Raw genomic sequence first — 26,701 nt, 5'->3', positions numbered from 1 at the left:
CAGTGTCTTCTGGCAATTACAGCTTTTGTGCCAAGGTTCAAGCAACTAGTTGCTGACAGACTGTCACGTTTCCCATATTGAAAGTGATTAGGAGACTGACACCCTTGTTAGAGTATACAACAGACATGCTCTATTATTAATTCTACTTTGACTACAAAAAATATTGATACTTCAAAACATTATCTGTCTCCCCTATACCAGGTATGTATAGGTACAATCTAGATTCCTTTTAACAAAGTACTATAATTTTGTTATCATTAATATTGCTCTCGCTGTATTTTGAAATCTTTTCTAATTTTGCCTGCGTTCCATATGAAACTGTTATAAATTTGTTGGATTAAATGCTCCCAAAGTAAGGGCCAGATTGTACAAGAGAGCATCTAGGACCCCAACCGCAAGGGTCTTTGCGCTTCGCACACATTTTTTTCTTCTAAGTATCCACTTCACCCTGGCCCTTTCAGGTTTACTTGGAGTCTCATCTGGCCCTTCAAGGAAAAAGTTTGAGAACCCCTGCTATACGGTATACAATGCACTGTACATACTATACCTTTTTTCACACTTGGTAGGCCTAACTGTTTTAACAGGGACATATCTGTGTACAAAATACATGTCAGCATGGGGGCTTTGAGGAGAATATTTTTGCACTAGATCTAAAAGGAAGTTAAAAGTCTCGCATCTTGCTGTGGAAGTGTTTGGTACATCTTCTGATCGCAAATTCAACAACCCGCGAAAATGTCGGGACCCCCGCTATTCGCTAAAAATTCTGTAGGCCCTACACGAAAATAACAGCTTATACGAGTATACAGACCATGGATACGTGTAGGGAGACCGCAAGATTTTTCTATCTCATCAACCACTTCATTGAACTGCCTGATTTTTTCAGATCTTGATGAAAATAGTGCAAAATAGAAATCTACCAAATTTCATAGTAATCCATGAATCTGTTTTTGAGTAATAATCAAATGAATTTCAAATTTTGAAGACCTACTTGAGAAAGTTCAGCAAAGGGCAACAAGGCAACTTTCCCATCTTCAAAATCTGGAATATCCCGACAGGTTGAAAGCCCTTGGACTACAAACCCTGGCATACAGAAGACAAAGGGCAGAAGTTATCCAGATATTCAAGATTATGAGAGGGATAGACAATGTTGATGCTGATCTGTTCTTTGAACAAAGTCATGACTTCCGTACAAGAGGACATAGCATGAAACTAAGGAAGCAGAGATGCAGATCTGCTGTTCGCCAAAATTCATTCTCATTGAGAAGCTGCAATAATTGGAATTCCGTGCCTGAGTCAGTTGTAAGTGCAACTAGTCTAAATCAGTTCAAATCCAGACTTGAACAATTTTGGCACAACCATCCTCTGAAGTACAGACCTTACCAAAGATAAGAAACTCAACGAGGGGCACATAAGCATATTGCTTTACGTCTCAACATCCAAGTAAATCCACGTCTCAACATCCAAGTAAATCCAAGTAAGTAAGTCAATGAAATTCAGCCAAATGCTCCTAATAGGCTCTGTAGTATAATTTGTCACAACACACACACAGCTGAAACACACAGAGTGCAGATATTCTACGTGCAGTTTTGCATTGGGCTTTCTGGAGTCCCGGGGGGGGGGGGGGGGCACTCAGTATATAATGCATAGTGGGTACGTGCCGCGGAGGGGACCCCCATTTTTACACTCAAATTTCCGTTCCAAGGCATAGCATTTTTGTCTTATTGAGAAAAAGAACAAAGAAAGCCGCTCCAAAGCATATCATTTTCTTCTTATCGTGAAAAAAGAAGAAAGAAATCCGCTCCAAAGCTTCGCATATTTTCCGTAACGCCGTTCCGGTCGAATTGATCTGCTACAATTTTGATGAAAAGCAGCCGCAGAGCGCTGTCCGACTATTGCCTCTGCGCTAGCGCACCCGGCGCCCGTGCCACCGGGCTAGCTGCATGCACGTATGCCCGTTCCATAGGGATGCATATGCACTCACATGCAGGCGACCCGTTCCAAGGACCCCCGTTTTCACAAACATTTGTAGTTCCGAAGCCCGTTCCGAGGACCCTCCTTTTTACAATTAGCCCGCTCCAAGGCCCCCGTTTTTTGTCTTGCCCGCGGCACATCCCTACTACTTTTTTGGTCGAGTGCCCCCCCTGGGTCTGGAGTAGTGGGTGAAGGGTAGGCCCTATTTTGAAATCAATTCTGACATGACACTTGATCCTAGGAAAGGTGAAAAATGTGTTTCCCCGGAAGGGGGGGGGGTAGTCAAATATATTGCTGTACACACGTGTGACAAAAAAACGTGTTTAAAGGGGTGTTTTATCAGTTTTGGACGCGGGGCGCGTGCACTCGTTAAGGGTATCAAAAGCACTGATTTTCAAAAAAAGGGGTAGTTTTGAAAGACTAGTCAATGGTCAATCGCAGGGTCAAACGTATTTAGGGTATTTTTTTTTCCAAAGCTTTTTTTAAAGACTACTGAGCCAAACGTGTTTAGGGTATGTTTTTTTTTTCCCAAGCTTTTTCCCCAGGGTCATAATCTGGTGACAACTTGTTTAGGGGCCAAAATGTGTTAATAAAGCCCACAAAAAACTTGTTTAGGGGGTTATTTTGTTTTGTTGATAACAACTTGACCCTTAATCAGCATATCAGAAATGTTTGTCGTTGTGCATCATGGGGTATTTGTAAGATAGGGAAGTTAAGAAAGTATCTTGATAAATCATCTACTGAACGTATAGTGCATGCCTTTGTATCATCCCATTTAGATTATTGTAATGCTTTACTTGCTGGTTTACCTCAATCTAGTATAGCCCCCCTTCAAAGAATTCAAAATACTGCAGCTAGATTGGTAACCCTCACAAAGAAATTTGAACATATCACCCCTATTCTCTACTCCCTCCATTGGCTTCAGGTTCATAATAGAATTATTTTCAAGCTCCTTCTCCTTGTCTATAAAATCATCCATAGTCTCGCCCCATCCTACCTTCAAAATCTTATCTCTCTCTGTCCCTCATCCTCTGCAACTCAACGTCTCCGATCTTCTTCTACTGCTCACCTTCGACTATCTCTAGGACCCCGCACTTTTACCCGTTATGGCGATCGTGCTTTTTCTGCTCTTGCCCCTAAACTCCGGAACAATCTCCCCATCTCCATCCGTAATGCATCCACTGTCGAATCTTTCAAAACACTCCTCAAATCTTACCTCATTAAGCAGTCCTTTTAATTCCATATCCTGTTCTCACTTTTTTCTTTCTTTCCAATGCGCTTAGAAACTGTTGTATTAAGCGCTATATAAATGTTAATTATTATTATTTATTATTATTATTATTTTGCACACAGAGAAAAACTTGTTTAGGGGATGTTTGGAAATAATTTGGCCATGCGTGTGTACAGCAATACATTTGACTGGTTCCCCCCCCCCCCCGGGTATTTCCATTGGATTTTCCATTATCAATACTACAAAAACCCACTAGTTTACAAAGATATAGTACATTCATTCACAAGATACAAGACTTTGAACTTCCCTTTATAATAATTATGGTAGTAACCAAATGTAAACTAAGTAAGCACTCAAGGGTTCATTACATGCCACCGCGCACAGAAAATCAAGCTCTCCAAACCATGACCATTTTTAGGTGTGTGAATGCGGTGAAATGGGAGAAATTTTTAGCTCTGTGTGAAGTCTCCATAGTACGCAACCTGAAAGTACGTGTTTATTTTAGCGATTGATTTAAAAGTTTTCAATTTCTCCAAATCCAATAACATCCGGCAAAATCGAAATGGCTTGTAGTAGTTCAAAATTCAGCAAGCGAAGCGCAGCATGCAGCAACATGTCTCACTCAGGCAGCTGGGCCGGCCGTAATTGAATCTTGCCTTGAGGCGTGGCTGAGCCTGAGCTGGCACACCAGTAGACAGCTGGCAGCCATCTGTTTCGAGGAGTTTTGGGGCTTTTTAAAAAATTTCTCCTCATACACAGACGGCTCGCGATCGTGCAGCCGCCATTAGGGGGTTAACAATTAACAATGCAAAACCCCCCCCCCGACGGGGCTCATTGATTTTTGTCTTTATTTCATGAAAATATATTTAAACAAGGCAAACGCCAAGCGTTGTCTCGCCTGCATATTGCAGTCATGAAGAGACTGCATGTCAAATCTGAAGGGTAACATTTAAGAAACTTTGACAGCTTTTCTATTGTACCATTGGCAAATTTGTGTGAATATTATAAATGGTGCCAATTAGAAATAGCTCATTAAATAAATAACAACAGTTTTTAAAGAATAAACAAGTAAAATACAAAATCTGGTTCAGGTTTAGAGAGTAATGAGTTCTGAAGTAAAATGTTAGTGTTAAAAAGTATAAAATTATAAAGTTCATGTCACTAGAGGAACAAAGTGGTGTGAAAGTTCATTGACCTTTGACCTTAATCAAATTCAACTCACATTCGAACCTGACCTGCACCTTCAAGAGATGAACCTCTGTTACGAGTTTGGCGATCCCACCTCGAAGCTATAGAAAGTTATTGTGTACAAAATAGCAGTGCCAGTCATGGAAAGTTCATTGACCTTTGACCTTAATCAAATTCAACTCACATTTGAACTTGACCTGCACCTTCAAGAGATGGACCTCTTGTATGAATTTGGCAATCCTACCTCGAAGATATAGAAAGTTATTGTGTGTACAGCACAGCACAGTGCCAGTCATGGAAAGTTCATTGACCTTTGACCTTATTCAAATTCAGCTCACATTTGAACTTGACCTGCACCTTCAAGAGATGGACCTCTGTTACGAGTTTGGCGATCCCACCTCGAAGCTATAGAAAGTTATTGTGTGTACAACACAGCACAGTGCCAGTCATGGAAAGTTCATTGACCTTTGACCTTAATCAAATTCAACTCACATTCGAACTTGACCTGCACCTTCAAAAGATGGACCTCTTGTATGAATTTGGCAATCCTAACTCGAAGATATAGAAAGTTATTGTGTGTACAGCACAGCACAGTGCCAGTCATGGAAAGTTCATTGACCTTCGACCTTATTCAAATTTGGCTCACATTTGAACTTGACCTGCACCTTCAAGAGATGGACCTCTGTTATGAATTTGGTGATCTCACCTCGAAGCTATAGAAAGTTATTGTGTATACAACACAGCACAGTGTCAGTCATGGAAAGTTCATTGACCTTTGACCTTATTCAAATTCGATTCACATTCGAACTTGACCTGCACCTTCAAAAGATGGACCTCTTGTATGAATTTGGCAATCCTAACTCGAAGATATAGAAAGTTATTGTGTGTACAGCACAGCACAGTGCCAGTCATGGAAAGTTCATTGACCTTTGACCTTATTCAAATTCGACTCATATTCGCACTTGACCTGTGCCTCCAGGAGATGGACCTCTGGTATGAATTTGGTGATCCCACCTCGAAGCTATAGAAAGTTATTGGGTGTACAACACAATTGTTGACGACGACGCCGACGCCGGAAATAGTGATACCTATGTCTCGCTCCGCTACGCAGGTGAGACAAAAATTAAAACTAATATTCTTACTTTACACCAAGTCTCATTTCTTTTCCATGCTTCTATCAGTATCAGTCTCAAAATTGGTGATTTAAAGCCAACATGAAGTTCTTCATACGCATAAATAATCCGCTGCCGATTTCAAAACATCGCATGCGCGACATGTACCTCGCGCATGTCGCATGCGATACAGCAGCGAATTTCTATGTGTGTGTGAGGAACTTCATGTTGGCTCTGAATCACCAATTTTGAGACTGATAGAAGCATGGAAAAGAAATGAAACTTTGTATAAAGTAAAAATATTAGTTTTAATTTTTTTTAAAGATCGTGATGTTGCATGAATTTTATATTTTCCCCCCATAAAATCCCACCTTTGACTTTGTCACTCGGAATATCATAACCCAGGGAGCCCAGGGACTTACTGTGTATTTGACCATACTCACGGGACTAGGGTGATTTATGGTCTAAATATTTCTCCAAATGAATTGTGAAAACAGAAAGTATGCAATTATAATTTATATGGATGAAGGTCTAACGAGTGGCAGTTTCCTGACATCTGGGCACAGACTGGAACCTAAAAAAACCGAAATGTTCTCTCCTTCTACCCCCGTTTCGATCGGCCATTTTTGTTAAAAATCGTAACAAAATAGCGCAGGCGGGAGCTTAATGTTGTAAATCGGATCAAAAATCAGATCGAAAATCGGATCGGCAGTTAAGCTTCTAAAATCGAAATCGAATCGAAAATCGAATCGGCGATGTTTAAAAACAAAGGAATACATCAAAATGTTGTTCGCGGTCGCGCGCATCTTCCTGACAAAGGCACAAAGACGAATGCATTGGAATGGAAGTCGCCAACATGCGCGATCGTTTGGAACATGTTTTAAAGCCAGGGGTTTTGAGGTGTTATTGCTTTAAAATAAACCGAGTGATTTTTATTAGAAAGATAAACGAAAGACGCATCTTCCGAGCAAAGGCGCAAAGGAAAATAAAATGAAAATATTTCTCATAGATCACAGGTTAATGAACGATCGGCGGGACATCTTTTAGAAGTATTTTTAGGTGCTAGCGATTTAGAATTATTGGAATGATCTCTTACGACGCATCATCTTAAAGTCGCAAGTGCAATTAAAATGAAGTAGAAGACGCAAGCACGCACGATGATTTGAAATATGTTATTAAAATGTTTTGGGTAGCTAGCGTTTTCAAATCAATTTGAAGTTCACGGCGGGGTCCGCTATCACCACGAGGTTGAAGAGAAGATGTCTATCATCATAAAGGGGGTAAGAGAGTAGCGCAGTGAGCTCCGTCGGTAATACGACCTTTCAAAGTTCACGGCGGCATCCGCTATCACCACGAGGTTGAAAATAAAACGTATATCATCATAAACGATGTAAGAGAGTAACGCAGTGAGCTCCATCGGTAATACGGCCTTTCAAAGTTCATGGCGGCATCTGCTATCACCACGAGGTTGAAAATAAAATGTATATCATCATAAACGATGTAAGAGAGTAACGCAATAAGCTCCGTCAGTAGCACGATCTTTAAAAGTTCACGGCGGGGTCCGCTATCACCACGAGGTTGAAAATAAAATGTAAATCATCATAAACGATGTAAGAGAGTAACGCAATGAGCTCCGTCAATAGTACAGTCTTTAAAAGTTTATGGCGGGGTTCGCTATCACCACGAGGTTGAAGAGAAGATTTATATCATTATAAAGGGGGTAAGAGAGTAGCGCAGTGAGCTCCGTCGGTAATACGACCTTTCAAAGTTCACGGCGGCATCCGCTATCACCACGAGGTTGAAAATAAAATGTATATAATCATAAACGATGTAAGAGAGTAACGCAGTGAGCTCCGTCGGTAATACGACCTTTCAAAGTTCACGGCGGCATCCGCTATCACCACGAGGTTGAAAATAAAATGTATATCATCATAAACGATGTAAGAGAGTAACGCAATAAGCTCCGTCAATAGTACAGTCTTTTAAAGTTTATGGCGGGGTCCGCTATCACCACGAGGTTGAAGAGAAGATTTATATCATTATAAACGGGGTTAGAGAGTAGCGCAGTGAGCTCCGTCGGTAATACGACCTTTCAAAGTTCACGGCGGCTTCCGCTATCACCACGAGGTTGAAAATAAAATGAGTATCATCATAAACGATGTAAGAGAGCAACGCAATAAGCTCCGTCAATAGTACAATCTTTAAAAGTTTATGGCGGGGTCCGCTATCACCACGAGGTTGAAGAGAAGATTTATATCATTATAAACGATGTAAGAGAGTAACGCAATGAGCTCCGTCAGTAGCATGATCTTTAAAAGTTCACGGCGGGGTCCGCTATCACCACGAGGTTGAAAATAAAATGTATATCATCATAAACGATGTAAGAGAGTAACGTAATAAGCTCCGTCAATTGTACAGTCTTTAAAAGTTTATGGTGGGGTCCGCTATCACCACGAGGTTGAAGAGATGATTTATATCATTATAAAGGGGGTAAGAGAGTAGCGCAGTGAGCTCCGTCGGTAATACGACCTTTCAAAGTTCACGGCGGCATCCGCTATCACCACGAGGTTGAAAATAAAATGTATATAATCATAAACGATGTAAGAGAGTGACGCAGTGAGCTCCGTCGGTAATACAACCTTTCAAAGTTCACGGCGGCATCCGCTATCACCATGAGTTGGAAGAGAAGATATCTATCCTCTTAAACATCGCCATAGATAATACCGCGTCTTTCTCCCTGAATAATGCGACCTCTAAATAGCTAGCACCTCAAAAACAATCTTGAAATATGTTCTGAGCGATCACGCACTGTAACCAGATCTACGCCGATTTTTTATTTTCGATTTTTTCCTTCAAGGGGTATGATCGAAGATCGACAAGTGATTGCCGATTGTGGTGAAATCGAATGGAATCGGTTGCCGATTGCAAAATCGGTTACAAAAAAATACAAGCTTACGGGAGCTCCCTGGGTTAGGAATATCAGAGACTTGAGAGAGTTCACGGTCTCGAAGCGAAGTTCGGGTAGGTGGATGGAGTGTAGTGTAGCAGTAGTGAAGTGGAGTGGAGCCTGCACGAACTTCGCTCGAGGTATTTTTTATCCTAACCCAGTGCCGAGCCTCGCCAGCCAGGCCCAGGGCCAGGCAGCGGCCAGCGCCCAGGCCCGAATCAAGTCCGATAATTATCTTAAAATCAACTTTTACTTGCAAATATAATACCTAATAAGTGATCTAGCGATGGAACACCCGTGGAAATAAGCAGTTGTCCATTATGGAGGGATGGCCTGGTTCCTCGCGCGGAGAAATTCTTAGATTTTCCACGTCTTTGAAAACTAGTTTTTGCTTCACAGGGCGCTGCCATTTTATTTTTATTAGTCTTATTAAAGGCTAAATCATAAATCCCGACCCTAATTAAAAGTTTTTTAATGAAATTAACAATACATCAGTTGACAAAAACATAATTGAATAACGATATATTGAATAAAAAATCAATAAAATATTAAAAAATTATTGATCATGTTGATAGCTTGACTGAAATAATATAGAATCATATGTAAAATTTATCATCCATTGTTTTTTTTATTCGTTAACCTGGAAAAATACTATTATTCGGATTTCTCTGCACTGCTGCCTTGGGTACCCACCCACTGCATGCAGCTCAGTCACGACGCGACGCGACGTGCTGTTGAGTGTTGTTGATGTTGCTGTTGTTGAATCCTAGTCCTCTGTGCTGAATACATCTACCCTCTCTGACTGACCTCTCTTACAATACATACTAAGCTACATACCGGTATACCATTTTGTGCAGGATCTCTCTGCTGATCTCCGAAGCTAACGGAGGAAGAAGAAGAAGAAGAAAGTTGATGTCCGTCTGACGTACTCTGACTCTGAGTCTGAGTCTGACTGAGTATGAGTCTATTATGAGTCCGAGTCACAGTTGTCTACGTCTGTCGGTCTGAGCTAAAAAGTGAGAACTGAGATCGTTACAACTGCCAAAAAAGGAGAGCGTCATGGGTTCTCAGGAAGAAAGCCATATTATAGAAATCATCGTTTCCCATGGTAACTAAACTGCCGTCCGTGCATGTATGTATTGTATGCAGGCTCCACTCTACCAGGCATAGGCCTAACCCAGGGAACCCAGGGAGCTCCCGCCCGCTGCGCGGGCGGGAGCTCCCTGGGTTACCATAGGCCTTGTAAGTTGTAGTACCGGAGGCGGTACTTAACCCAGGGGGAGCTCCGGCTCGCTTCGGTCCAGGCAGTAGAGGCGCACGGCCAATATGGGAGACTCTCCAATAGGGGAGACAATCTCCCACATTGGAGACTAACCCAGGGAGCTCCCGCCCGCACAGCGGGCGGTAGCCCAGGAGCTTACCGTGTATTTGACCATAGTCACCGGACTAGGGTGATTTATGTTCTAAATATTTCTCCAAATGAATTGTGAGAACAGAAAGTATACAATTACCACGATTATATGGATGAAGGTCTAACGAGTGGCAGTTTCCTGACATCTGGGCACAGACTGGAACCTCAAAAAAACGAAAAGTTCTCTCCTCTACCCCAGTCTCGATCGGCCATTTTGTTACGATTTTTAACAAAAATGGCCGATCGAAACGGGGGTAGAAGGAGAGAACTTTTCGTTTTTTTGAGGTTCCAGTCTGTGCCCAGATGTCAGGAAACTGCCACTCGTTAGACCTTCATCCATATAATCGTGGTAATTGTATACTTCCTGTTTTCACAATTCATTTGGAGAAATATTTAGACCATAAATCACCCTAGTCCGGTGACTATGGTCAAATACACGGTAAGCTCCCTGGGTTAATTGGAGACTTGCTTTGCAAAAGGACAAAAGAAACAACACCAACAAAAGCATGATTTTTTCCACCCAAAATTTTGTCTCACTGAGGTCAGAAGCCCATTTGTTTTGTGTGTGATTGACAACAAAAATCCTTATCAAAACAAAAGTAGACGGTGAATTTTTAAAGTAGATGGTGAAAAGGGGTAATTTTTCATGAGGAATCTGCTTATCACATTTTTATTTGCCGCCAAGGTAATCCTTTTGCAGCAAATGTAACAAAGGAAATTGGTCTCCTAAACTGGAGACTGTCTCTGAAATTGGATACCCTAAATCCTAATTCTTTACAAAACTTCAAAAGTCTCTGCTATTGGAGATAATCTCCAACATTGGAGACAGTCTCCAATATTGGCCGTGTGCCTCTACTGCCAGGAGTCGACCTAGACAGCTGGCAGCTGTCTGTTTCGAGGAGTTTTCAACATTTTTTTATTTTTTAAATTTCTCCTCGTACACAGACGGCTCGCTATCGTGCAGCCACCATTAGGGGGTGAACAATGCAAAATCCCCCCAACGGGGCACATCGATTTTTGTCTTTATTTCATAAAAATATTGAAAAAGAATTGTACCAAAATAGAGATTATTATTCCGTTTTGGCCTGAAATGCACAAAATAAGTATTTTCGTGCGCGACAAATTACATCATGATTCCGGACGCGCGCCCCAAACGGGTAAAGATATCCTTGATTATAATGATGTAAGAACAAATTTGTGTGATTTTTTTCTTATATCATGAGTAAATTCTAAGTTTCTGAGCAGATGTTGGTAATGAATTTGTGTTTGATAACTTATTTTATTTTTTCTTATTAGCTGCATGTTCTATGGCACTTTCCAATAACAATATGCTCGTGTTCGTATCGTGATGCTCATCAAGTTCTATCGAAGTGCTGCCGATCGACGGCTCTACTCACGGTAAACCTCGCGCACGGGTACCTTGAGAACTAGCAGTCGACGATCACCCACAATACACCACACCTCATCATTCGATCGAAGGAGTGGACGAGATTGAAATTCGGCAAATCAGGCCCATATTTCCGTTAGAAAATATATAAATTGTTAATGCAAAACTATCTTATATGATATTTTAAGCATTTTCTGTCATTTTAGAGATAAATAAGGTAAAATTTTGATTTTTTCTCCTTGTTTTTGCAATCTTGTTCTATGTATTGCTCTATGAAATTGAATTGCGGAAGTCTTACGGTACGAAATTGTTTTCGAACACAGTAATTTGCGCATGCATCCGGAATCATAATAGTGTCCGGTAATACAATACGTGACTATACATAGATACAATGTAGACTACCTCTTCTCAGAACCGTAATAATATTCATTGATTTAATCCAAGCCAATAAAATCCTAATTGTTAATAGTTCAAACAACCCCTAATCAGAGAACAAAGAACTGCCTTCCCCTTCCCAATAATTAAACCCCCTTTTGTCCCATATCCAACATGCCCAAACCCTTGGGATATAATTTGTGTTGAAGCTTCATTATACATGTATTGGGTGAACATGCAAGGGTTGAGGTTAGAAAAGTTGAGATCATCACAGAGTTAAGATCTAGCTACATCTACATTACGATATTCTTTACAACTCTAGATGTGATACTGACTGGAATTTGATTATTAATAGTATTTCGTGATTATATTGTACATGGAACATGAGATGCTCCCAACTGGAAATGAACAATCCCAACACAACAGTATCATCAGGGAGGCAGCATAGCTCAGTCGGTTAGATTTGTAGCACATGTTTCGGATAAGATCATAGATCTCAACGTGAGGGGTTCGAGTCCTGCTCATGTCGAAACGCGCCTAACAAAAAATCTGATGCTATAGCGTTGTGTGTAAGCGTGCCTCACCACTGTATTCAGTGCAGGTGTGAATGCAGTTGGAAAAACACTTTGTCCATCGGAAAGGACGCAAATGTTGGTCGCGTGTATAGGAGAGTCACAACCTATGCACGTTAAAACCAATACGCTATTCGTCAAAGAGAAGGGTGTTCACCCGGTGTATTGCACCTGCTGGTCCCGGCAAAATTCAGGTCAAGTCAATCTTGACATTCATATGCCATAATAATCAATATAACGAGTCCTTCTGCCTTTTTGGCTATATAGATCTAGACCTCTCTAGCCTATATATATGGACGAGGTAATTATATAACCTTGTACGTCCACCCCAATGATGAGTGTATATATGTAGATAAAAAATTAATCATGTATTATGATTAACAAATGTTAGTGTGAGTGTTTCCCCCAATATGTTTATCCTTCATATTTTTTTCTCAAGTCTTGTGGCTGCAAGAAGAATTCTTTTTTCCACAGGAACCCAGATTGAAAACAAAAATCTAAAATGTAAAATTTTTCCTTGCATTAATTGATCCCACTCCCAGCTTTGGTCCTCCCGGCTTGTGTAATTACAGCAAAAAATGGAAAAGGAAAAACATACTTGAGTTTCAATCATTATATTTTATCTAAAATGTTAATCATGAAATTGATTCAACTTTATATCATCAGTTTTATTATTCGATAATTCAATTTATTACCTTTTTGTGCCTCATATGGCACATTTTGACGGTGTTTTCAATTTGAAATTTTGTCTAGCTCATAAATGTAAAAACCAACTTGATATAATTTGTAGAATGGGTACGAAATAAGACAACTTCCGGGGGGAGGGGGGGTGCGGCTGAAGGCTCGAAACCCATACCCATATTTAATGGTCATTTTGGCTAAAAAGATAAACATTGGGGAGTTTCATCCAAAAAGGGGCCTATGTTTAAGGGTGGGTTTAAGAATTCACCCAACAAATAGCTTTCAATTTCCATTCTAAAATGCATTTTGTTTTTCTCTTTCCCTGTACTTGGGACTGGTGGGAGGAAAAAGACACACAGCAGAGATGTAAGTCACGAAAAAACTCATGAAATGCATAAAAATGCCCTCAAAAAGCACCAAACCAAAACATCTATACAGGAAGACAATTCCTGAAAATAATGAAATTGATGGTAAACTTGCAATGTACAGAAAAATCCCAAACTCAGGAAATTTTTTGAAAACTTACATCTCTGATACAAAGAATAAACCAGAGAATAACCACCTCTCGCTCTTAATCAATTACTGTTATTGTATGGGATTTATTATATACTTTGATGAAATGGTGGATGGTTTCCAACATTTTGAGTGGGCATTTTGATCCCAGATTTTCATGAATATTTGCACCTAAGACATTGGAGGAGAATATGGAGCCATGTTTAGGGCCAGTATCTATAAATTGGGGCCATGTTTAGGGATTTTCCAGCATAAAACCATACCCCATGTTTAGGGATTTCTTCCAAAAAAGGCAACCCATTCCAGCATCACATCCCCGTATGCCTTATTTCGCGAGTACCTCCCCCCCCCCCCCCCCCCCCCGGACAACTTCTATAATACACATAAATCACTCTTGATAGTAAGATTTCAAAAAGTATAAAAAGGCATTGCCAGTAGCAAATTTGATCTGTTTTTAGAGAGGGATAACTAGGTTGTTAGAAGGTGACAAATAAGTTGTACTTTTTGGACATAAACCTACAAATAAATGATATTTCATATTAAAATAACTTTCTAATTGCAGGGCCACATAAACATTCTTTGAATCTTGGAACTAAGGCTACCATCGGTGATCTTGGTATGAAACTGGAAGAATTAACTGGAGTTCCTGTTGCTGGTCAGAAGATCATTAATAGAGGTTTGAAAAATTAATTGATGACTTCTGGGTATTTAGAGGAGTGTGGCTCTATTAAACTTGGGAGTCACTTCCATTAAAAGAGTAGACAGCATCTGGTGGGGGGGGGGGGAGGGGGTAGGCGTGGATTGCAAATAGAGTGTCAATCATTATACACCGACCGTGGGACCTGCTGTGAGAACCCATGAATAGAAAATCTCAGATGTTGTCCAATCTTTAATAGGAATGACTCCTTCCATCCTCACAACTGCTGCACCAAAAAAAGGAGAATTATGGCCATAAAAATATGGTGTTCAATTAATAAGCTAACTACTCTTTTGTTGATAATCTACGTTGGGAACAGTGCCACAGTGATGTCATTTGTTATCCTCAATTGAATAATGGGGGTTTTTACAGAGTCTTACTGCCCAAGACCTTTTACAATATTCTTCTTACTTCCTGTTTTTGTCTCCTTTACCTTTCCTTTATTTTTTTTCTCTTTTTTTCAATTCTTGAAAAATGTTTGGGGTGGGGTCAGCCTGCCTAACTTCCTTTGGACACCTCCCAATTTGTCCACTCTTGAGCTAATCATCTTTGATAATTTATCTTTAGGTAGAACTCTTGCAAACCATGACCAGCCGGTAACAGAAGCTGGTATCAAGCATGGAAGCAAGCTTATGCTCATCGGTAAAAAGGTATGATTATAATCTCCTGTCCTACCTATCTTACAAAGAAATAACCACCAGTGATAGTTGTTAGCCTATAACATTTCGGCAGAACCGTAACAAACACATTCAAATATTTGAATATATAACAGAGTGACAAAACACTAGTCAGAATAACTAGCTGTCAATTATGGAAGATGGTACATTCCTCTAACAATATAATGCCCATTTTCACAAAAATAATGGGCTATGGTTAATTAAAAATCACGTTTTTTCTACACATATTGTAAACTTATAGATTTTTAGATATCTATATCATTTCTCTTATTCAATTTCTGGTACATAAAATTTTAAATATTAATACACCAATGAATGATATGAAGAAAGCTTTGAATAATAGTAATGCACAAGGATGGGGGACAAGGGCAGATCTAGGATTTCATTTGGATCAAAGCACTCCTATTATGAGTGTAAATGTCTCTTTAAAAGTTGGACGAGGTGGGGCTTGTTTATAAATGAATACTTTAGTTTTAGAATGTACAAGAACAACCATGTTTATGGTATATGTCATTTCTGAGAAATCAAGAAAAACTAAATTATTTTTTGTATATGTCCAGGGTCATCAGCACTGTTACAATTTGACATTAATCTCTTGACAGTTCAATCCAGAGGAGGATGATAACTACAAGCAGATTGTTGAGGTGGAGAAAAGGATTGTAGCATTAGCAAAGAAACAGATTGAAATATCAGAAGAAATAACCGGTGTGGAAAATGTAAGTCAACAATTTATCTTTTTATACGCCTGGTCGGGACGTTGGTATCCCGTTCGGTGTCTGTCCATCCATTAACTTTTCCTTGTATACGTGATAACTTCAGTTTAACTTAACCTAGGGGCATTTTCACGGTAACTGACATTACACGGCACAATGTTTTCACACCTTTCATTGTGTGTATCTCTAAAACAACAAATGATGGGAGTTTGCTTTTGATAGAGTTAATAAAGTGAACCTTGCTGTATACTCTGATACTAAGTTTTCCTATGTAACCACATTTTTTTACGCATCAGCAAGCAAAAATGTGTCGGTAACTGACATTACGCAAAAGGACATGCAATTTCAGGGTGTTCATTAAAATTGAAATATCTGTCCCTGAGTAGATAGAGTAATAATTTGAATGTGTAAATATACCTCCGTAACTAGGTTAAGATGTGTCAAAATATTAAACAATTCGTTTTTGTCTTTTGGGGGCTATGATAATTTTTCCACAACCATGCTGGTAACTGACATTACACTTAATTTGCCATAGAGATAACACATGGAAGTCAAATGTGTGGAATCATTGCATTGTATCTTCTGTGCAGGGCTTCACATGAAAGTGAGCTTGATGTGGAAGTATACCCGAGTTTCTAGGAACATTTCAATTAAAAAAAAATTTCTTTTTCTTAATTCCTTTCTTTGATTTGAACATTTTTATCATTACTTGTCGGTAACTGACAATACACATTAACATTTACCAGTGCTATATGATTTTCAAAGGCATAATTTTCTTGGTACTTATATGTAAGGCTTTTTAAAATCATAAAAGTTTCATAATACTTCACATTTTTAATTGTCAAAAGATAAGAAATGTATGTTTACTTACTGGGGGGGGGGGGGGGTGGGGTCATAGCAGCTACATGTTTTCCTATAGTAATTTAATATTGCATTGACTGTACACATGGATTTTTCTGACTATACACCCATAATATATTCATCAGTTTTATATTGACTTTATAAACCTTTTCCTTCTCCAGGCTCCTCCCCCTCCCCTCAAAAAAGGCAAAATGAATAAGGGTCTCCTCCCCTAGGCTACACGTACCCCTCCCCGAATCTCATGCAGCCATGTAGTTTTATTGATTTCTATTCTGGTCAGTGCAAGCAATGCTTATCTGTCGAATTTCAATTCTCTTCATAATTTGTTTAATCATTTTCTTTGCTAATTTCTTTTTTAAGCTGTCAACAAAAAATAAACTCCAGCGTCTAAACTGAAACTGAACTATTTGTAAATTAGAAAAAAAAAACAGTTTTAGTAGATCCATGCAACATTGATAAAAACTGTAAAATTTAATTTTTCATCTATACTTGTAAGTTGTAAACCAAAAACAAAAATTGTATCACACATCCACACTACTAACAGGTATAAAAGCCAGGAATTTACTTTTAGCGAGGCAATGCTCATAAGAATCCTAGAAACTAAAAAAGGGACCCTGGAAATCCCCTTCATCACAATGTTAAGCTTAAAAAATGTTGCAGATTTAGGCAATAGGTTGGGAAAAGTACCCCCTACCCCCAAAAAAAAAAACCAAACAAAAAATTGTCTGATATAAACAATTAGGTACTTGGTAAGTGCATGTACAAAACAATTTCATAGTAATTTTTTTTTGCACGATGGGAATGCAACTTCCTTCATAATTTCATATTGTATTCCTTGTGAACTATACCTTTTAAAGTCAATAGCAAGCTCCTTCTGGTGTGACTTTTAAAGTGAAAGACTTAAATAACAAGTATACAATATTTCTTCACCAGAAAATTGACCACATATTTGCATTTCAATATTGATAACCAACGTTTTATCATGGTAACTGACATTACATCTCGGTAACTGACATTACATTTTCCACTTGGTAACTGACATTACATATATTTAATGGTACCCTATGGCTTCATTGTGAATTGGTAATCTTTAATTTTGGTGTAGAAGAGAGGGGTGTTACCTAGAGAGGAAATCTACCAAGTTTCATATGATATATCCTCTTTTCCAGGAAATGAGAAAAAAAAGTGAACATGTTTTCGGTAACTGACATTACATATCATATCACATACTTCATCAATGTTTTTTTATCAGATGAATGAATTACTGGTGTTTCTTTCTGTGGGATTTTAAAACTTGTTATAATAGCAAGCTAAATCACAGGTGAAAACATCATGATCAAACCTGTTCTTTAAAAATCTGTCAAAACAAAATATGTATCAATATACTATTTTCAACACTAATTTGTATCCATACTTTGGCAGCCATTTTGAAATAAAAAATGGCTGCCAGAGTCAGAAAAAAAAAATCCTCAGAAACTTCAGGTCTTGTTTTATTGAAAAACATAAAGCATTTGACATGAATATCAACTTGATTTTTTTGCCTCTGTGTCCATCTGTGGTGAAAATGCCCCTAGGTTCATATCATTTGGTGTGTATGATACTAGCATGCATCCCAGGAAGCCTATTGATTTTTTAGGTCAAAAGGTCAGAGGTCAAGATCACAGTGACATGTTTTCATCTTACCCTTCTGAAGTCCTTGTAAACGTGATAACTTTAGTTTAACCTAAACTATGCTCATATAATTTGGTGTGTATGATACTAGCATGGATCCCAGGAAGCCTATTAATTTTGAGGTCTAAAGGTGAAGATCACAGTAAAATGTTTTCATCTTACCCTTCTTAAGTCCATGTTAACGCGATAACTTAAGTTTAACTTAACCTAGGCTCATATAATTTGGTGTGTACATGTCTGATACTAGCATAGTTCCCAAGAATTCTATTCATTTTGAGGTCAGGAGGTCAAAGGTGAAGTCGCTACCTTCCACTTTTCTTGCCTGACCAGGAACTCCATTTTCCGCATTACAGGCGGGCATATTATGTGCTCGCATTAACGACACTCAGGATGACATTAACTAGGGATGTGATATCTTATGCATGATATTGAATAGCGATATCATGTTTCCATGGTTCATTATTAAACTTGCACATGAGCTATCAAAGTCGCCCTCAAATTTGTTGTATAAGGTTCAGGATGGTTATTATGTGTACCAACCTTTCAGAAAGAAGAGGCTAAATTAAGCCAATACCAATTTAAACAGATTCAGTCAGACCGCAGCTCGCGCGATAATGAGCATATTCACGGAAATTTATTCAGCGGCCCTCTAGCGGTCTCCGAAGGAAAACGTGCGATCAATTTGTCTTGATTTTCCCACTGAATTGGAGGGGCTGAAGTTATAGCTCTGTACTGGTCGCTAACTTCAGTTTACGTCGAAACGAATTGTGGTAAGTTATTCTCAAGACCTTCATCTACAGTTTGGTATATAATTTTCCATATTTCGACATTTTCAACCTACCATTTTTACCTCTTTAATTGATGCTTATTTTAGTAATATTTTAACTGCGATTTTGTAGTCGGAATTTCACTTTTGGTTCCTGACTTTGCTACATAACCAAATTGTTTCGATCAGGATTTTTTAGAAAGAAGAAAAGTCACCGTTCAAAATATGTCAGAACCAACTTGACGCAAACTCACCTTATATTTTTATTTTAGAGAAAATGATACCCTAAAAATCGAGAAATTTACGTTTTACCCGGAAGTAACCTTCTCGTTCACTCCACGATGGCGCGAAATAATGCCAAAATTACGTTCGTCGCGGGTTGGTAGAATTTCGCCTTTGGTCCCATACGTTGAAACTTCTGTAATGATGGCAGATGGCTCGCATTATATGTGTCTGTGGACGGTGGACTTGTTTTTTTTAAATTAAGACTCAATATAAACGAAGCTTAATAAGTAGATCCCTTCTAAAGTTTTATTCAATGATTATCAGGTTTCCGAATTCCATCAAGTTTTTATTATAGATTGAGATATTTCTTGATTTATGTTGAAAATTGTTAACCTTTTTTCTTAATTAGTCGAAGTTGAGCCCCATGATGATTTTTGCCCCAGCCCAGGCTGCGGTTGAGAATTAAATGATTAGCTCAGACAGTCTACTCTAGAGACTATAAACAGTTTAAAGTCAAACTAAAAAGTCTGGTACTACCGTACTCAGTAGTACCGTATTTATAAACCATTTTGTTCAAATAAAAAAATTGTGGCTGTCACAGACAGTTCTTAGACTTAACTTAGTTAGTCTCTTAATTGACGTACATGTAACATAATTCATACTTTGAATGGTTATTTAGTAATTTAGACTATTTCTCTCTTTTTTTGTCTCTTCTACACACAGATCTGCATACTTGCTGACTCTGGTCTCTGCTTGCTACTTCATTCTGGGAGAGTCCATCATGTACTATAATGGTCAGACCATGATTTTGACAAAGCCCTTATTTCGTTTGCAAATTTTGGACTGATACAACAGAAAATTTATCTTTATCGATATTGGAAACAAAAAAATTAGAGCACAGTTTTGGGGAGGACTAAGAATACTGACTTGGACAGGAATACAGCTTGACAAAAATAAAAATTCACAATTCAAAACCAAAGAACATTTTTAATGTTACTAATAGAGCATTGCAAGAAACTTTCTACTCAATCACACATTCCAAAATTAAGGGTAAGTCCTTTGATTAAACACAAACATGTAGTTGATTTGCAATTGAAATTGAACATAAGTTTCTTGCAATGCCCCATAATCATATTTTGTTCTCAAGCAACTCTGTTATATGTTATCTAATGTGCTGAAGGTTAAGTGCCATGTATGTTCACAATCTTTTTTTTCGAAGGTATAATATATTTGTCCTTTTAAACGGTATTTGAATGTGGTTACGCCTTGTTTTTGTTTTCCACAGTAATTATTGCATATATGAACAGAAGTGAAATATTTGTTGTGAAGCACTGTATGAATGTTGTGTGATCATGGAGCTATGGTGTGATGGTATTATAATTAATTCATCATTTTTGTTATAAGACTGTAAACCTGGTGGATGTGAGGGAGTGGCCTGGATGAAAGGAAAGTGAGCATGTGTCCAATTACGGATTTGCATGTTTAGACAATTTTGTTCGTGGATAAATATTAATGTGCATTCCCTATTCCAAGCAAAGAGTAAAGGAGAAGTCCACCCCACCAAAAAATTAATTTGAATTTAAAGAAAAATAAAGTATTGCAGAAAATTTCATAAAAACTATGATTCAAAATTAAAAAAATTACTATTTTGACATTGAGAAATTTGCCTAATTTTATAAAACAATTATATGCTCATCTTGGTCAATGTGCAAATTACAGACCCGATTATGTCACAAGCACTCTAATTTTTTGTGTATTTTTTTGTTTGATACATGTACATGACATGTATATTTTATTTTAATTTTCATTAACAAATTTTGAGAGGGATTTTAATTCCTCCATTAACATTCGTAGTTTCCATAAATATAACTTATTGTGATTCGAGGAAGATTTTTTTGATCAAATTTGCTAAAATTTATATAATAAAAATGCAACAAAAATTTAAAAAGTAATGTGATGTGACATAATCAACTCTATTTGCATACCATTGTTTTGTGTATATAACTGTTTTGTGTTAAAAAAGGGAAATTTCTGTATTTATTCAAATAATTTTTTGTTGATGTGCACTTGACCTTTAACTCACTTCCCTTCCCACCCCTGCCCAAATAAGTGTAATCAAGAACTTGAAAATCAATAGCAGTGATTAAGAAGAAGTAAGAATTAATCATAGAGCTATTAATAGCTCCATGATTTAATAAATACAGGCCTAAATAGAACTTCACATGAAAGTAAAAAGAGAATAAAGCTGGGTAGGAACGATGAAGGAATGTGATTTAAAGAAAAAGCATAAACATATCCCCATCACCCCCCCCCCCAAAAAAAAAAAAAAAAAAAACAGTCCGGCGGGTTCGAACCAGGGTCTTTGCACACGCCAAAACAATGCGCTTACGCAATTCGCCATCGATCTCTTCCATACTACTTCCGGGTTTTTTAAGCTATATGAAATGTTGCAAGTCTGTGCACCGCTGTTGACCAATCAGAACGCGTGGGCAATTCTACTGCAATTCCAATCATTTTGCGATGGACATTGCCGTGGTTTTTTGTGGTTCCTGACTTTGCTACATCATGAAATTTCATAATTCTTTTTCAGTCGTAAAGAAGAATGTCTACGCTTTATATTGATTATAATATCAATTTGACGCAAGTGTAATTTCGGTGCAAAAATGCGCTCTGTTTATTCACATATATTTCTTGAAAAAAATCATTTTTTCTAAGCTAAATATCGGTCTTCAAAATACATTAAATGTGCATTTTATTTAGCTGATCAGAAATTTCAAAGTTTTATTTATAAAATAAGACCAATTTTGTGAGGAATAAACGATTCTAAGAGCAAAAAACACCGATCGGAAAGTTCGTCTTCACAGCTCATTACGTATGCATAACCACGGACGGCTATGCATACCGCTGAATAAAATAGAGCACTTTCGGACGGGCTGCGGACTGACTGGATTAGGCCATATGAAACCAGTGATATTATGAAAACCTACATTTTTTTAATTGAAAATTTTCACAACATTGATCCAAAATAGGCACAGAATCCTTCAATTTTACTTTTAGAAATGCAAAAGCGCCCCAAATGACAAGCTCAGTCGATTCGCATTCAAGTTTTGTCAAAGAATTGTACGCATACGACCTTGTGCTGAACTCCATTTTCAACGCATGTCAAACCAAAGATTGTGGTTTGATTTCACCCCATGTGAATGACTGAAACTGCTGATAACATCCCCCTCCCCTGTTTCATTGACACAGACAATCTGGTGCGAAGCATTCTGTGATAGGATATTAAATGGAGGGCCCATGTAGACAAGAATCACCTCCTTGACATGTTAAGAACCCATTGCACTCTTTGTTAGAGTGTATTGGGAGGAGAGACCCATGGGTCAAGGTCATTCCAGTTCAATTTTCCCTATTAATAATGATTGTATCTCAGCATTGAATAATAGCAATGAATATTGAGTGTTAAAATACACCAAGGAAGATTAAGTCTCTTTGGAACTGTTTCACTGACATACTTGCTCTGAGCATATTACATACAAGGATTTCAGTAGCTATTAACAGTTGTCAATGAAATTCACTAAGGATTTAATGCATGAAATGCTCCCCAGGCTTGAATTCTCTCATGTTTTGGCATGCACACACACTGAATTGAGCCAATCTACATGTATGCAAGCGATATGCACTTTACACTTTATTCTAATGCACTTAAATGGATGGTCCAGGCTGGAAATATTTATATCTTAATACATAGAGTAGAATTCACTGAGCAAAATGCCAAAAATTTCATCAAAATCGGATAACAAATAATAAAGTTATTGAAGTTTAAAGTTTAGCAATATTTTGTGAAAACAGTCATCATGAATATTTATTAGGTGGGCTGATGTCACATCCCCACTTTCCGTTTTCTTATGTTATTACATAAAATCATAATTTTTTCATTATTTCATACTTGTGTGAATAATATGTCTCCCTTATAATGGAATAAGTTGCAGCAATGAATATCTAATGCACTAAATCAGTTGTCAATCCAATTTTTCTAGTTCTTAAAGGAAAAAAATTAAATAAACCTAATTTCATATAATAAAATACAAAGAACAAGTGGGGATGTGACATCAGCCCACCTAATGAATATTCATGACGACTGTTTTCACAAAATATTGCTAAACTTTAAAATTCACTAACTTTATTATTTGTTATCCGATTTTGATGAAATTTTTGGCATTTTGCTCAGTGAATTCTACTCTATTTATTTAGCTATAAATACTTCCAGCCCGGACCATCCCATGTAGTGCAGATTAAACTGTTTTGAATGTGGGCCTCCATTTTTGTTCTTTTTATGGCATATTTCAGTATAAAAAACATTGTTTGTCTTTCATTGAATCATGCAAATATGTATAATTGCTAGATTTATATAGCACTTTTTGCCTTAGGATACAAATCCCTATTATTACCCTGGCTGTAGCTGCGTTGCTCATATAGGCACTCAAGCATTCGGGGAATTTCTTCCCACCAGGTACCCATTCAACTCACATGGGTTGAGTGCAGTACAATATGGGTAAATTACTTGCTGAAGGAAAGCACGCCATGATTGGGAATGGAATCCATGGCCTACAGATTGAAAGACGAGAGTCATAACCACTCGACCACAATGCCCCCACAACTAGATATAGAGTCAGTTGTAGTCTCTAATCAATGCGCTTACTTTTTTTTCAACAGGGTTATCTACAGAAGGATTTAGAAAAAGATTCTTTGTCCAGGCTGGGTAAGAGATTAGCATCTTGTCATGAGGAGTATGTGCGATTTCTTGAGAAGTTAGATTCCTTGGTAAGCATGTTTTTGCAAGAAAGAAAATAATATGTTTTTATTTTATTTTAAAAGTACACACAAGTTCAGTAAGAGCAGGGGTAAATAGGAAATTGGAAGAAAAAAAAAGCAATTTCTAGGAGTATAAGATAATCCAGTGGGATTTGCCCATGTGGCCAAGGATTATGTTTAGATTTTGAAGGTGCAAGGTTGACTTCTGCTTGGACTATGTAGAGTGTATGTGGATAGTTTTCATTGAAGATGAGGCGACATGGAAAATTTTGATGTAGACACACGTATGTAACACTCGGCCTCGCCCCAATATACCTCCCATCCCCCAATTACACAATAAAATAATGTTCGAACTAGCTACTTACCTGTCTAATTAGCTTAGTTATAGATGGGGTAGAAACAAACATTAGAATTGAAAGTCATAGATTAATAGGCATTTCTAAAGCACTGTCTGACACTCTAGAAATATTCTATTCTGAAACGCACAAAAAATAAGAAATATTAGCAAAAATAAGAAATATTAGCGAGTTTGAATGAGTGTCATAGTGTCAAAAGTTTATGTATTTTTTGTAATAATGTATTCTATGTTGTCTAACTTACATCTAATCCTCTCTCTCTCTCGCTCTCTCTCTTTCTCTCTCGCTCTCCTATCTAGGATCTAGGTACATGTAACCAATCAATACGCAGGAAGAGAAAAGATGTCATTAAAGATATTCAGAGTCAACTAGACTCCAATGATTCCTTGAGTTCAACCATTGACAAACTACAAAACACCAGTAACAGCTGATCTACACTAATGGGTCTACATATCAAGTGAATCCAAGATTACCCAAAGAGAGTTGGTCTTTATGAGAAGGTGGTCCTTCATAGGTTCTTTCTATTCATGTTTAAATGGAAGGAATCATTAAATGTGGTCCTTCTAAACATATGGTCACTAAATCAGGTTTATCTGTATATTCTCAGGCTGCATCATATTTTATGTGTTTATATCTCAAGGAGGAGAATGTCAGGTGATCTTGTCATGTGATCAGTCATATGACAGTCTTGTTATGATCTTATGGATGAGTAAACCCAAGTGCATATTAGTCTGTAATTCAGATACCTTCTCTAAAATTAGCAAAAATTTTGCTCCAAAGGCACTATGTCCATATTTGAGAACAGTTTCCTTGCATTACCCATTGGTTTTGTAAACATTGAATAATGATAAAGATAATGTGATGGCCATGGATCGCGGTTTTGGCTGGCACAGTTTGATTATCCTTGTATTCTGCTACCTGGAATAATGGATTCAAGATGAGATTGGAGTGTCCTCCACAGATTACATTGCATCTTGAAAATTAGATCATCTGAGCATAAATGAACATTGAATTTCCCATTAGATCTTGCTTTGTATGGCATGGCAAGTTTAGTCAGTAATTTTAATTGCATTGTGATTCCAAAACATCAAAACTTCTTCTTCTTCTGGAAACAGTACAGTCCACCGTCTGGTGTATTGTCGTACTGGTAAAGTGCAGCGTGCAAGTGTATGTACATTATTCGATAAAGAAATTGCTTACAGCGTGCAAGTAAAAACAACCACCGTTATTAACGGAGCTGGGTCTTTTGTACCTCTTGTTTAAAGATGTGTAGAGAGGTACAATTAACTGTGCTGTTGGGGAGGGAGTTCCAAAGTCTTATGTCAACTTTTGTCAACATGATCCATTCCAGCCTTGAACTTTGATTGTTACCCTTGTGTTTCCACCAAATATTGCTACCCACAAAATTATTAAGGCATCACCGAGAATCACTCATTCTCATAAATATGTTTTTGTACGTTGTGACAATGTTTTACTTATGTAGACTATGTATGTTTTTTCATGTTTTTATTGAGAGTGTAAATAAATTGAATTGAAATTGAATTGAAAGGTTGTGAGTTCGAATCCCAACTCTGCCATTGTCTCCACTTTGGCCCAAGAGTGTTATCTGTCGTCTATTAGGTCAGCCACTATGACTGATTAACCTAGACGTAAAATGTTTCCAAGGTAATTGGTTATATACCAACTTTTAGTTCTTCTGACAAAATTGATCCCCAGCCCTATTATCTTCATACAAAATACAGTCAAGATCACTATTGAATATAAAAAGAGATGCCTGATCTTCGGGATAGTTTGGAACGTAAATATGACATACTTGAATAATTATTAGTGTAACAAGCAACTGATACAAACAGTCTGTAAGGATCATTATGTAATAGTCAAATGTTAACATTTGATGCAAACTGAAATGAAAAAGCTATTACCACTCCCGGGAGGACAGAAAGGGGGGAAAAGAATATTGATCTTTTCCATAATAATTTGAATAATATATTCAGGATCTGACAAATCTTTTTCTTGCAAATTAATAATGTCAAGTTTTAAAATGTTTCACAAAGAAATCAAGGTCCTGGGTTTTGGGTCAAGTAGACCATGGACATTGAAAGTTGTTATAGATGTAATCATTGTATTCATTGTCATGTAGCGTTTTATACCCAAAAAGAAAGTAAGTCCCCCCCCCCCTTAAACAAACATCCATAATTTCTGAACCACTTGGACTTTTGGATATATTTCTACATTAGCGTGAAGGTAATTTTATAAGCTACCCTCTGAGTGAATGTTACATATTTTATGTCATGCTTCAGTGAGCACCGCCAGAAGGCAAAATTGTCCCTTTTTATAAGTCACAAGCCAAATATGACTTTGATTCCATTTCATTGGAACTAATTCAGTTCTTGAAAGTGCTCTTGCTGCAAACGCTACTGGCTTTCTCTAATGCATCACACTACATTGTAACGTCTCTTGCTACATCATAGTATTTTAGTATGGGTGCATTTGTGAGCATCGGCTTTATTTCCACAAGAGCCTTGATGTTAGTCT

At 37.8% G+C, this 26,701-nt stretch overlaps 2 protein-coding genes across 4 annotated transcripts in view; one reads left to right on the top strand and one right to left on the bottom strand.

Moving 5' to 3' along the window:
* LOC129268470 (elongator complex protein 4-like) overlaps positions 1 to 4,709 on the bottom strand; it is a 31,119-nt gene extending 26,410 nt beyond the window's left edge. The window contains exon 1 of the mRNA XM_064115344.1: positions 4,425 to 4,709. The gene's annotated coding sequence lies outside the window, so the exon portion shown is untranslated. The remainder of the gene's footprint in view (positions 1 to 4,424) is intronic.
* Positions 4,710 to 9,099: 4,390 nt separating this feature from the next.
* LOC135158059 (BAG family molecular chaperone regulator 1-like) lies at positions 9,100 to 25,708 on the top strand. Of its 3 annotated transcripts, none has more exons than XM_064115338.1 (7): positions 9,151 to 9,288; positions 9,436 to 9,557; positions 13,951 to 14,064; positions 14,653 to 14,735; positions 15,365 to 15,478; positions 23,712 to 23,819; positions 24,466 to 25,708. In XM_064115338.1, exons 2-7 carry the CDS (start codon positions 9,509 to 9,511, stop codon positions 24,595 to 24,597), a joined length of 600 nt encoding a protein of 199 aa, XP_063971408.1. In that variant the 5' UTR covers positions 9,151 to 9,288; positions 9,436 to 9,508; the 3' UTR covers positions 24,598 to 25,708. The 3 variants fall into 3 exon arrangements, with proteins under 3 accessions (XP_063971406.1, XP_063971408.1, XP_063971407.1); XM_064115337.1 differs by having other exon boundaries at positions 9,424 to 9,557; XM_064115336.1 differs by having other exon boundaries at positions 9,100 to 9,557.
* Positions 25,709 to 26,701: the final 993 nt, after the last annotated feature.

This window comes from Lytechinus pictus, unplaced genomic scaffold, assembly GCF_037042905.1.
Source record: "Lytechinus pictus isolate F3 Inbred unplaced genomic scaffold, Lp3.0 scaffold_27, whole genome shotgun sequence".
NCBI classification, from domain to species: domain Eukaryota; kingdom Metazoa; phylum Echinodermata; class Echinoidea; order Temnopleuroida; family Toxopneustidae; genus Lytechinus; species Lytechinus pictus.
The sequence above is the reverse complement of the archived record's forward strand: the minus strand, read 5'-3'. Positions and strand labels throughout refer to the sequence as shown.

Coding starts and splice junctions, on each gene's coding strand:
- LOC135158059 (XM_064115336.1), top strand. CDS start 9,509: ATGGGTTCTCAGGAAGAAAGCCATATTATAGAAATCATCGTTTCCCAT. Junction 9,558..13,950: donor AGAAATCATCGTTTCCCATG/GTAACTAAACTG, acceptor TTCTAATTGCAG/GGCCACATAAACATTCTTTG. Junction 14,736..15,364: donor TTATGCTCATCGGTAAAAAG/GTATGATTATAA, acceptor ATCTCTTGACAG/TTCAATCCAGAGGAGGATGA.